Raw genomic sequence first — 13,634 nt, 5'->3', positions numbered from 1 at the left:
TCCCCCAGGGAGGAGGTCACATGTAGATCTTTGTAATCGGTTCCCTCTTTCCAGCCCACCCTCCCTCTACCCTCCCAGTATCGCCACTCACACCACTGGTCCTGAGGGGGTCATCTGTCCTGCATTCCCTGTGTTTCTAGTTCCTATCTGTACCAGTATACATCCTCTGGTCTAGCCAGACTTCTAAGGTAGAATTGGAATCATGATAGTGAGGGAGAAGGAAGCATTTAGGAACTAGAGGAACGTTGTATGTTTCATCGTTGCTACATCGCACGCTGACTGGCTCGTCTCCTCCCCGAGACCCCTCTGCCAGAGGATAGCCAGTGGCCTACAAATGGGCTTTGGGTCTCCACTCTGCACTCCCCCCTCATTTACTATGATAAGAATTTTTTTGTTCTGAAGATGCCTGATGCCTGATCCCTTCTACACTTTGTGATCACACAGGCTGGTGTGCTTCTTCCATGTGGGCTTTGTTGCTTCTGAGCTCGATGGCCACTTGTTTACCTTCAAGCCTTTAAGACCCCAGACGCTATATCTTTTGATAGCCGGCACCATCAGCTTTCTTCTTCACATTTGCTTATTCACCCACTTTGTCTTCAGCGGTTGTGTTGGGAAGGTGAGCATCATAGAATGCCAATTTAATAGAAGAAAGTATTCTTTCATCGAGGGAGTACTTGAGTGGGGGTCCAATGTCCTGCTACCTTAATATTAAACCTATAAATAGATGCACATAGATCTATTTCCCCATCCTCATATATAAATATATTTGCATAGGTACATGCCTTTATTTAGACCTCTATGAATTCCCTTTGCCTCCTAGCTCTTTCCTTTGACTTTCCTCTTGTCCCACTATCATGCTCAGTCTTCATTTGGGTTTCAGTAATTCCCCTTGGTTACATTACCCTTGATCAAGCCCTACCAGGCTTCCTACACCCCCCTCACCATTGATTTGGATTACTTGTTGTTCCCTTGTCCCTGGGTTTGTTAACACTACTACCTTTCCCCCCACCTCCCCCTCTCCCTTGTCCCCCCGGAGCTGTCGGTCCTGTTGTTTTTTTCTCTTCCAGGTTGTTCATCCAGCCTATCTTATTTAGACAGACCTGCAGAGATAATAACATGCACAAAAACAAGACAGAGCAAAACCAAACAACAAAATAAAACAACAAGCCAATGACAAAAACAAAACACAACAAGAAACTAAAGTTTGTAGTTAGTTCAAGGACTGTTTGTTGGCCTTTAGGAGTGTTTTCCAGTCCAGTCTGTTGGGGAACCACGCCATGGCCCCAAAGTCCACCTTCAGCTTTCCCTGGGGACATCGCCGCTTGGTTCCCTTGCTGTTCTGTTGTTCCCCCTTAGTGTTTTGCCTCAGTGTGGCAGGATGAGATCGAGTGCAATTCCCACACTGTGTGTCCGGTGTCCCCTGTAGGGCTATGGGTCAATGAGGGGCGTAATGTCTCCTCGTGGGGCCGGCCGTGTGGTCCTCTCTGTTGTCTGGCTGCTCTAATCAGGAACATCATCCTCAAGGCCTGGTGGGCCAGGATGTGCTCCACTCTCTCCTCCTCTCCCTTCATCTGCTCCCATGTGCTCCGTTCAGATATGTCCCTCTCCCAGAGCTGCAGATTCAATGCCTACCTTTGAAATGAATTCTTCTGTGGTGAGGGACAGGTGTCCACATAGTTGGGATTGGGGCTGGCTCCTCAGACCACTCCACTGGTTCCCTACTCCACGCCGGCACGTTGCATTCGCATCTTGGAGCACTGGGTGGAAGTCTGGTCCCTCTTTCCCTGTGGAGACACAACAATACCTTCCCGTCGGGTCCCCAGGGCTTTCTTTAACCTGTATTCTTTTCTTGGCATCAGTTAGCTCGCTTTTCCAAGTACGTTTTTGCATTTGTCCTCTTTCAAGGATCATTTCAGCACAACCTAAACAAATTACTGAAGATACTGTTTCTTTGTGTTTCATTTAGTATTGGGAATCATACATTAATTCAGTGCTTGCTTCTTACATCAGCTAATATGCTTTTGGCTATAAGTAGTAGAGATTTGCAACTCAAATCGTCAGGAAATGATTATCATCTGTTACAGAACATCGAGTGATAAAGCAGGCCCTAGGCTTGGGTGATTAAAAAATTTAATCAGTTATTTGATACCCAGGTCTTTGCTGTCTCTTAGCTTCTCCACCCACAATGCTATTTCTTCCTAAGGCTTATTTATGTCATGAGAGTAAGATTCCCAGGGAAAATCAGAATTACCTGCTTCCGTTCGTTTAACATCCAGCAGGAGAAGGAAAGGGAAAAGACGCTGACCCAACAGTGGCATATAAACCCTTCCACATGATTGCCCCAGCCTTTCATTTATGCCATCCCAGGTCAGTGACACTTTGTAGGGAAAGTGAGTTAGGCTAGTCAGCTTGTGGTACATCTTGCGCAGTGTGTGGGCTTCCTGTGAAGCACGGGATGGAGGGAAGCCTATGAGACATTAAGGCTGGGTAGGAATAAAGGCATTTGAGGGCAGGGGTCATGCTGACAAACACCCACAGAATGAGGAAAGAGTGGCAGGTTCCTGATAGAGCTGGATGTCACCAGGAGCACTGAGGAGCAAGGCTCGATCGCCTAACGAGCCCGGAGTTGTTGAGAAGAGCTTGCTGGAGGAAGTACGGCTTGGGGCATGTCTTCGGGAGGAAAAGGAGTGAGCCAGATGAACGAGTGAGGAGTAAGGAAAATGGCATTCCAGGTAGAAGGCACAGCACCAACAGAGGCACACAGAAGTAACCTGGTATGTGTAGAACCAAAGCAAACTCAATGGCCATCGAGTCAGTGCTGACTCATGGTGACCCCTTGTGGGTGTTCTGAGCCTGTAACTGGGTACAGGAGTAGAAAGCCCAGTTTTTCTACCATGGAGCTGCTGGGGGTCTCGATGTGGGTGTGGCTGGGGTTTCAACTGATTGGACCGTAGTGGAGACGAGGCTGAGGAAGCGGATGCTGGTGTTCGTTGCCATCTCGTCGTTGGTTTTCTAGTGACCCTGCCTGGTCCGGGACCAACCTTACCCTCGTTCCTCCGTCTCGGTTCATTGTGGGAGTCCTCGTCTCCATCCAGCTCCTCGACGGTCTTCCTCTTTTTCACCCGCCCTCCAGCTTCTCCAGGAACTGCGCCCTCCCGACATCATGTCCCAAGTATGGGACAACAAAGTCTCGCCAGCCTTTCTAAGAAGTAATGTGGCTGGATTTCTTCCAGGACAGATTTGTGTGCTCTTTTAGCAGTCCACGGGGTATTCCGTATTCTTTGCAATACCATAATTCACGTGCATAGATTCTTCTTCGGTCTTCCGTCTTCATTGTCCAGCATATACGTAGGAAGCGCGACAATACCGTGGCTTGGACAGGCGCACCCCAGTCCTCTAAGTGATATCTTTGCTTCTGAATACTTTAAAGAGCTCTTTTGCAGCAGATTCTCCCATGTAATACCTTGTATGATTTCTTGGTAACGGCTTCCATGGGCATTGATTATGGATCCATCTTAAAATGAAATCACTTACTGGTCCAGTTGTGAGGATTTTGTTTTCTTCATGTTGAGGCATAGTCCATTCTGAAGGCCATCGTCTTTGGTTTTGACCAGTAAGTGCTTCGAATCCTCTTCACTTTCAGCAAATACGGTTGTTAATGAGTTTTTCTCCATCCCTAATGTTGTGTCATTCTCCTTACAGTGCAGCTTCTCAAATGATTTCCTCACCATACTGATTGAATATGGTGAGGAGATATTACTACCCTGACATGCACACCTTTATTGATTTTAAACCATGCAGCCTGCTCTTGACTGTCCACACGACTGCCTGTTGATCTATGTACAGATTCTGCACGAGCACAAAGCAGTTACTTGGAATTCCCATTCTTTGTTGTGTTAGCAGTGATTTGTCGTGACCTATGCAGGCAACTGCTTTTACACAGTCAATAAAACAACGTGTAGGCATCTCTCTGGTATCCTCTGACATTAGCAGTGACAGCTCTCATCCCGGCAGCTCTCTAATGATGTACTGCTGCTATCGTTTTTGAATTACGGTATCTTCAGCAAAATTTTACTTGTGTGTGTTATCAATGATATTGCTCGATGATTTCCTCTTTCTGTTGGGTCACTTTTCTTTCAAATGGCTACCGATCTGGATCTCAGGAAGTAGGGGAGTGGGCTAGATCACAGACGGCATACAGCATATCAACCAGGAAGCCGATGCTGTAGCCATCTGTGTTATGGAACAAATCTTAACATACCGATGAGATATGCAGTCTCATGGACATTTTAAGTATTTGCTGTTTGAGGGATGGTTTCAAGGATTCAGCGCTGGAGGTGCTCATACAAGTTCAGATGAGAGATTATGAAGTCCTACACGGAGGAACTTAAAAAACAAAAGCAAACACGGGTTTGGAGTCAGGTATTGTGGGTTGAAATCCTGACTGCATCTCTTACTTGTTTGCTAATCGAAGGTGAGTTCTAAAATCCCGTTAAACCGCTGTTTCTCATCTGAAATAATAAAAACAGTCTCTCATGTTGTTGTTGAGATTATATAAAACAGAACAGTGCCTGGCACAATGTTTAATAAATGCCATCTTATAAAAATTGTAGGGCTAATGTAAAGGAGGGAAACAATTACTTAGACCAGCTTTCAAAAAGCTTGTGTAAAACAACAAAAGAAAAACTTGAGTACTACTTTGCCAGACAAACAATACTCTGTATTACAATTTTTATGTCTTATTTCAGACCTATGGTAAAGTTGCAAGAGTATTACAAAGAATTCCTATATTTTCCACCCAGATTTTCCAAGTATTTCTCACTTATCTAAATGTGTATAAATGATAACATTTGAAATATCATATGTACATCATATGAATAGCTCCCATACATGAACGTGAGCTAGGCACATGTTTGTTTTTTTCCCTGAAGAGTGTGAGAATAAATTACAGACATGATCACCTAAATATTTCAGTGTGTATTTCTTAAAATCAAGGAGTTGTCTTACATAATCAAAGTATAATAATTTAAAGCCTTAAATCAATATTGATACTGATACATGGATACAGTACTATTATCTAATTTGCAGGTTAGATTCTGATTTTCCCACTTGTTCCAATGATGCTTTTTATTGCAAAAGAGACTCCAGGCTCATACATTGTATTTAGTTGTCACATCTTTTACTAGTTCTTGAGTCTTCTGTGCATGTGAAGACACTGCCACTAGTGAAGTTTAGGCCAGCGTCCTTCAACATGGATCTGTGTGCTCCTGACGAGATTGAGCTTATGGTGCCGTGCATCGGTGGTTGGTGGTATGTCCGCAGTGCATCATACCAGCAGCCATATGCTGTTAATTTGTCCCATTCTGGAAAACCAAACTCACCATCATCGAGGCGGTGCAGACACACTGATCCTGTATAATGTTAACTTTGATCAATTGATCAAAATGGTGTATGTCTGTCTGCCTTTTCTGCAAGCCAATGCTGCTGGTTTTCTTCTGCTTCCAAGGAGTTTTTTTGGTACCCAGTTAGAAGGGTGAGTACTGAAGAACAATATAGTCATGCTTTTCAGAAAAAAATACAATTAAATAATACAAAAATACAAGTAAGAATCCTTCTTATTGTTATTTAGGTGGAGGCTTACTGAGCAGACCACCAGTTTTACATCCAACCACTTCTGCACATTTTGTTCCAGCTCATCGTTTCAGTTTCCTCAGTGCACTATCACTTCTCCTGGTGGTTCCTGTTTCCACTCCTTATTTCCTAACCCCTGTCCTTGGGCAGATGCTGCTTCTTTGACCTTGAGTGCTTGATTATTCGAACCCCCGAGTGAGTTCAGTTGCAGACCTGCAGGGTATCTGAAAGCCGAAAGTTGGGAAGTCCTACCAGTCTCTGTCCCACAAATAAGGTTGGCCTCTTTTGGGATTTTACTTCTGTTCCACAAAAATAGATGTACAGTTTTTGTTAAAAATTAGAGTTGTACCTTTTCTGTAAGTGTGGCATTGTTTCAAATATGCACTGAAAAAAGATCTTTTATACTGCATGCATATACTTAAACACTTGTGTTTAGTGGCGGTGATAGAGGTAGTACTATGATTTTGGACATAGTAATAAGAAAAGATCGTTTCATTTTGCATGCCTTACTGGAGAGTTTATAGCCTTAGGTTGCTCTCACAGGGCCTGCACCCTAGAATAATAACTGAAGGATTTGAAGCTGCGAAGACAAAAGCCCTTGAAGTTTTGGAGGACATTAAAGTAAAGAAGGAGATGAAAAGAAACACCCTCTTGGCAGTGGCTCAAACATCTTTGCAAACGAAAGTTCACGCTGAGCTGGCTGGTGTGTTAACGGAGGTATGCAATTAAAGGTGTATTTCCCGAGCGTGTGTAGCCTGGTGCTATTTCCCTTTCCCTGTAAGAGAGCGGAGCGCCGCCGGCACTTCTTTTGAACATAGGACATGGAAACCAGCATTAGCAGACTTATTGTAGACGAATTTCATCAGAACAGTATTGGTTCCACTTGTCTAAAGGTAGAAAAGTGAGCGGGTACTGGGGGGAAGTTGTTTTGGGCAGGGTGCTATGGGTTAAAGTTTCCACTGTAATGAGGCAGAGTACCTCTGATAGAAAATGCATATTCCTTCCTGCTTAAATGTCGACTTCTGCATGTACTGAAAGGACAGGCTGGCTGCATATTTTGAGAAGGCTCGTATCAAGTGGCTATTGTTTTGATAATAGTGGTTTCCAGCATTGCCTATTTGGAAACGGGAACCATAGCTGTTTTCAGGATTGGTCAGTCCATAACCACCAAGTTCACAGAAGATTGTCGTACAGATCAGAACGCTCTCTTCCTAGTTGACTTTGAAACATCAATGCTGAACTGACTAGAAGACTTGAGCTGTTTCTGGTTAGTTCTGACCAATAGGAAAGCCCACGTGGGCACTCAGATTCAGATCCGACAATTCTGGCTGAATGGAGTCAGAACACAGATTCTGATAACGTGCTGCATTTGATGCTGGCGGAGTTCCTATTCAGCAAGTGGCCCGGTCTTCCTGAACGGGACCACTGTGTGTGTGTGTGTGAAGTGCCCGTGTGCCTTTAAGAGCCAGCCCTGTGCTTAGGACAGTCCTCCTAAACTGAGAGGGAGATGCCGTACTAGTCCCCTGCCACAGCTGAGCATGGGGGCAGGGACACACAGGCCAGGACGAGGGGACCACTCTTTAGAGCTCTGGGCACATGGAGTCTCTCAATCTCCACAGGGCCTTTTCTCCATTATTCCAGACGAGGCCCCCAAATCAAATGTTTACCTTGCGTAAACATTTCTAAGATACTTGTGTTTTTTGCTTTATTATGATTTTTAAGGGCAATTATACCTTAGCCCTTAATTTCTATAGCCATTTATTTTAAATGTTTTCTGAGCAAAGCAATACTTATCGAATTATATATCCCTGTGCTGTACTTATCGAATTATATATCCCTGAGGACATGTGACACAATCAATAATAATTTCACTACCATCGAGTCAGTGCTGACTCATAGCAACCCCTCTGGGCTTCTGAGACTCACTGCTTATGGGCAGAATAAATAAGACATGTATTTCTGGAGGATCAATTGTACATTAGGATTTTTAGGGGTAAGTATTGTTTTCACATGAACACATTTTATGGCATGCCAAGGAAACTTAAGCTCTTTTAAAGCATCTGCTTGTAGAATGAAGTGTGTAACAGTATTAACCTCTGTTGCCTTTAACTCGTTCAAACATCCTAGGATCTTTCCCTGCCTATGACATGGAAACTTTTCATGATAAAACACGAGCCTTGAAAAAACTCTTCATATTGATTTAGCCGGGGAATGTGGGCTCTTCCCTGAGACTAGACCTCCTCATTTCCCACTAGTGCGTTCTTCAGTGGGATCACCAGTGGGAAGAGCAATGGGCTACCCATTTAAATACTGGTTCCGGCTTTACAACTAGCGCTTCAACCGTACTTTCAGCCCTTCAGGTTGTATCTCAGCTTCCCCATCTGTAAAGTGAAGGTGTTAGGGTTGATGATACTTGCGGTCCCGATGGACTCTAAAGTACCCTTTGGCATTAGTTATTAGTAGTGGCCCCTTTAGGCCTTGCTCTATGTTTTCTAGCATGGTAGACACTCTTTTGGAGTCTGAGTCTCTGTCCCTGCTTAATTGAACTATCAATTACCCGGGCAAGGAGTCTAGCTGAGCAAATAATTGACTGTTCTCATTTACTTGTCTTTCAGGCTGTGGTGGACTCTGTTTTGGCAGTGAGAAGACCAGGTTACCCTATTGATCTTTTCATGGTAGAAATTGTGGAGATGAAGCATAAATCAGAAATGGATACAAAGTAAATTATAAAAAATGTTGGCACTATGTAGCTTTTTGGAATAGTTGGTTATCTTTAGATATTCTTTCATGAATCATTGAATTCAACACCGACCGGCATCCATTTCATTCGTGCATTAATTAGGTGCTTATCATGAAGCTTGGGCACTGTTCTTGGTACTGGGAATGAAGAGTCAACAAAACAAAATTAACTTACCAAATGAACTTACATTCCTACTGGGGAGAGAGAGCCAGTAGACGCATACATACGTGATAATGAATGCAACGAAGAGGCCAGAGCAGTGGAGTGTGGACATGCGTGATGGGAAGGGATCCCATGGGAAGGGGTCCCATGTCATGAGGGCTAGCCATGTGACTAAATGGAAGGTGTGTTCCCAGCGGAGCCAGAGTATATGGCAACTTGATTTTGGACAACTCATTTTGTTATGGGGAATTTCACATGTATGCAAGGGGGCTTCAGAAAGTTCCTGGGAAAATTCCATGAACTTTTAATTCCATTTTCTATGAACTTTTTGAAGACCCTTCAAATAACAATAGGGCAAGTCAAATAGTGAGTCCTCATGAACCTGCCATCTGTGTTCATCAGTTTTTAATATATGGCTAAATATTCTTTCATCTGTATCTCTGTCTCTTCGTTTCCCCAAACCCCACTACCAAAGAAAGGTTATTTTGAAGCAAATTTAGCCACATTTCACCTGCAAATGCTTCAGGTGAAGTCTCTGTGTATATAAAATACTTTAAAAATTATTTTATTGGGGGCTCGTGCAATTCTTATCATAATCCCAACATACATCCATTGTGTCAAGCATATATGTACATTTGTGGTTGTTGTCATTCTCAAGACATTTGCCTTCTACTTGAGCCCTTAATATAGGCTGCTCATTTCCCCCTCCTCCCCACTTCCTCATGAACCCTTCATAATTCATAAATTATTATTATTGTGTCATATGTTACACTGTCTGATGTCTTCTCTGCTGTCCATCCCCCAGGGAGGAGGCTATAGATAGATTTTTGTAGTCAGTTCCCCATTTCTACCCCACCTTCCCTCCACCCTCCAGGCATCACCACTCACCACTGGTCTCGAAGGAGTCACCTGTCCTGGATTCCCTGTTTCCAGCTGCTATCTGTACCAATGTACATCCTCTGGTCCAGCCAGATTTGCAAGGTAGAATTGGGATAATGCTAGTGTGGGGAGGAAGCATTCAAACACTAGAGGAAAGTTATGTTTCATCGTTGCTACCCTGCACCCTGACTGGCTCATTTCCTCCTCACAACCCTTCATTAAGGGGTGTCCAGTTGCCTGTCGATGGGCTTTGAGTCTCCACTGTGCACTCACCCACATTTACAATAATATGATTTTTTATTTTTGATGCTTGATACCTGATTCCTTTGACAGCTCATGGTCACACTGGCTGGTGTGCTTCTTCCCTGTGTGCATTGTTGCTTCTGAGCTAGGTGACCACTTGTTTACCTTCAAGCCTTTAAGACCCCAGACACTATATCTGGGCACCATCATCTTTCTTCACCATATTAGCTTATGCACATGTCAGTGGGTGTCCACCTTCCTGATAGGATCACTGAAGAAAAAAAAATTTTTTAAAGATCATTTTATTGGGAGTTCTTACAACTCTTATAACAATTCATCTATCAATTTGTATCAAGCATGTTTGTAATATGTTGCCATCATCATTTTCTAAACATTTACTTTATATTTGAGCCCTTGGTAACAGCTCTTCCCTCTTCCCTCCCACCCTTGTGACCCCTTGATAAATTATAAATTATTATTATTTTCTGATCTTACACTGACCACTGTCTCCCTTCCCCTACAGTTTCTGTTGTTCATCCCCCTGAGTGGTGGGTGGTGGTGATGTGTCAACCATTGTAATTGGTGCCCTCATCCTCTCCTCTCCCCACCTTCCCCTACTCTCCTAGTGTCGCTACTCCCAATTTCTGTTCTGAGGGGTTTATCTGACCTGGATTCAGTGTGTCATGAGCTCTTATCTGTAGAAGTGTACATGTTCCGGTCTAGCCTGAAGTGCAAGGCAGGACTGGGGTCATGATAGTGGGGGGTGAGGAAGCCTCAAGGAACTAGAGGAATATTGTGTGTTTCATTGGTGCTATACTGCACCCTGGTTGACTTTTCCCTTCCTTGTGACCCTTCTGTGAGGGGATATCCCATTGGCTACAGATGCATTTTGGGTCTCTGCTCCGATCCCCCTTGTTTTCAACAATATGTTTGTTTGTTTTGGAGCTTCTGGTGCCTGTTACCTGATCCAACACCTCATGATCACACAGGCTGGTGTATGTCTTCTATGTGTGCTTGTTGCTTCTCTGTTAGATGGCCACTTATTTAACTTAAAGCCTTTCAGACCCCAGACACTATATCTTTTGATAGCCAGGCACCATCAGCTTTCTTCACCACATTTGCTTATGCACCTATTATGTCTTCAGCGATCATGTCAGGAGGGTGAGCATCACAGAATGCCGGATTGTTAGAACAAAGTTGTTAGAACAAAGTGTTCTTGCATTGAGGGAAGGCTTGAGCAGAAGCCCCAAGTCCGTCCACTATCTCAATGTATTGCCATATATATGTACATAGGTCAATACCTCTGTTTTTATGAATTGATATATTTACATAAGTGTACACCTATGTTTACACCTCTATCTATAGCTTTGCTTCCTAGATATTTTCTCTGTTTCCTTTCACCCTTCTCCTGCCCACCGTCATGCTCGCCCTTCTCGTACCTCTTAGTAATTCCTCTCAGCTAGATTGCTGTTGCTCCAACACCCCGGGATCTCCATGTCCCCCTGTTGTTGCTTTTAATTCCCTAGTTGTTCCCCTTTCTATTGTGTTGTTTGCTCACCACTCCTTTGCCCTGCCTCCTCCTCCCACCAGGTCTCTCCGGTACTGTTGGCCCCATTGCTTTCTCCTCGGACTTGCTTCCCATGCCTCTTAATTTTCTGGTCTAACAGCAGGAGTGTTGGGCAGGTGATTCTACCTGAATACCATCTCAACTCCACTGAAATATATTTTTTAACCTAATGTCGCCACATGATAGGAACACATCTAAAAATGAGTACTCTGTATACTCGAGTATCAGCTGCCCTGAATATCTGCCAAGGCACCCAATTTTACCACAAAAACTGCCCAAAAAAAGTGCTGAAAAAAATCAACTTATGCATGAGCATATACGGCACTTATTTAATAGCATCACATGTATACTATGAGAGGCCTTCAATACGTTTGTGAAAGAAATTCATTATCATTTAATGCCACTACTTTTTCTGACCTTTTTGAAGCCCCTCCCCTCACAGGTTCCCATTCCAACAATCATCTCATAATTTGTTGTTAGTTTCGCTTGAATCAGGATTAAGCACAGTCATCACATTGCATTTGGTTGATCGGTCTCTTAAACATTTATTAATCTAAATTCCCCAGTCCATTTCTTGTTTTTCTCTTGCTATTTCTTTCTTTCTCTTTTTTCCCTTTATTTTTTTTATTGTGCTCATATTTTCTATTGAAAGTGTGTTTCTTAATTTCACTGTGCATGGGGAATTTTGGGTTATTATTATTTTCTAGTTTAATTACATTATAGTCAAAGACTATGTTCCATGAGATTGAGACTTCGTTAAGACTTAATGTCTGTTCAGTTTTTGTAAATGTTTTATGCGCTTGAAAAAAATGTTAATACTACAGTTGTAAAATATCTTAAAGAACACTTTTATTGGAGGCTCTTACATCTCTTATCACAATCCATACATTCCTCCAATGTGGTAAAATATCTTTTATGTATATGTCAAGTTGGATCAAGGGATCAGGTTTATTAATCTTTTCCCCCAAACTCTCTATATCTTTATTGATGTTTTGAATGCTTTTCTGTGAATTCCTGAGAGATATGTCAATGTATTTTAGTGTGATTGTGGATTTATTTATGACAGCTTTGAGTTATACATTTTGAGACTAAACTATTAGTTATATACAGTTTTAAAGGATTTAAAATATTGTCTTGGTGCATTGAACTTTTTTGAAGTGACCATCTTTTCTCTCAATTTGCCTTTGTGGTGATAGTTTCACTGGGTATAGAATAGTAGGTTACCAGTTCTTTTCTATCTACTTATTGAAGATGTCATCTCTGCCTTCTGTTATTGCTGGGCAGAAATTAATTGTTCGTCCTATAGAAGTTGTGTGTGGGTGTGTACGTGTGCGTGCATACAGGCTTAGTGGGCTATGTGTTGAACTGGTAGCCACACGGTCAGCAACTTGAAACCACCAGCTGCTTCTTGAAAGATGAGGCATTTGACTCTTGTAAAGAATTACAGTCTTGGAAACTCACAGGGGCAGATCCACTGTGGTCTCCTATGCGGCCAGTCTGAGTTGGAATTGACTCAATGGCAGTCAATATAAATTGTTTTGCCCTAATGGTTTTAAGGTTTACTCTTTGTATTTGGAAGTATACTTTTACTGTGTCTTATGTCCAGGTATGAATTTTTTTTGTATTTTATCTCATTTGGGATTTCTTAGGCATCTTGAATCAGTGGATTAATGTTTTTCTTCTGGTTCTAGAAAATTCCCATTTACTTATATTATTCCTTCAAACATTATTTCTGGCCTCTCTCATCTTCTTCCCCAATTAAATGTGTGTTTGATGTTTTTCATGTTGTCTTCCATATCTCTTAAGCTGTCATTTGGATTTTCCAACTATTGCCTTTTGTGCTATGTTAAGAATAATTTATATTGCTCTATTTTGCTATCCACCAATGATCTCATAATGTCTAATCTTTTAAAAAATCAATCTCTTGATTAAAAATAAAGTTGTAAAAAGTAAGATGCGATAAACACAGATAACTGCATCTATTATAAAGGTACGGCTCAATGTATGTTCATGAAACATTCCTGAGAGCAGCTTTCGTACAATAAATGGAATATTACTAACACCTTAAATGCCTTTCGTTTCCCTTTCAACCTTTATCCCCCCCCAGAGTGACTGAATTTCTACAGCATATATCAGCATTATGTTTTTATACTTTCCTAATTGGAATTATACATTTCCATTATACACAGGTGTTCTTTGTGTTTGCAGCACGCAGTCCTTTGGGAAAGTATCTTAGACTCTACAGCGAATGAGCCCTGGGTTTTTAATTCTGTTCCCCTCTCATTTAGAGGTGGTCGAAACCAAAATTCAGGTCTGCCTGGATTGCCAAATGACTTCAGACTAAAGTGTTTGTAGTTCTTTTCTTAATCTTGGGGTTTTGTGTTCTTTTAATTTTGGGCCTAGTAATTTTTA

General features: G+C 42.3%; 1 protein-coding gene and 1 pseudogene across 1 annotated transcript in view; one reads left to right on the top strand and one right to left on the bottom strand.

The window, feature by feature from the left end:
* The window catches only part of CCT6B (chaperonin containing TCP1 subunit 6B), a 39,496-nt gene that overhangs the window by 4,042 nt on the left and 21,820 nt on the right, over positions 1-13,634 (top strand). The window contains exons 4-5 of the mRNA XM_075561394.1: positions 6,175-6,348; positions 8,247-8,350. Of these exons, the coding sequence (XP_075417509.1) occupies positions 6,175-6,348; positions 8,247-8,350 (278 nt within the window). The remainder of the gene's footprint in view (positions 1-6,174; positions 6,349-8,246; positions 8,351-13,634) is intronic.
* LOC142460637 (small Cajal body-specific RNA 11) lies at positions 7,073-7,199 on the bottom strand (annotated as a pseudogene).

This window comes from Tenrec ecaudatus, chromosome 10 (genome assembly GCF_050624435.1).
Source record: "Tenrec ecaudatus isolate mTenEca1 chromosome 10, mTenEca1.hap1, whole genome shotgun sequence".
Classification (NCBI taxonomy): Eukaryota; Metazoa; Chordata; class Mammalia; order Afrosoricida; family Tenrecidae; genus Tenrec; species Tenrec ecaudatus.
Note: the sequence above shows the minus strand (reverse complement) of the source record. Positions and strands in the feature narration are given on the sequence as shown.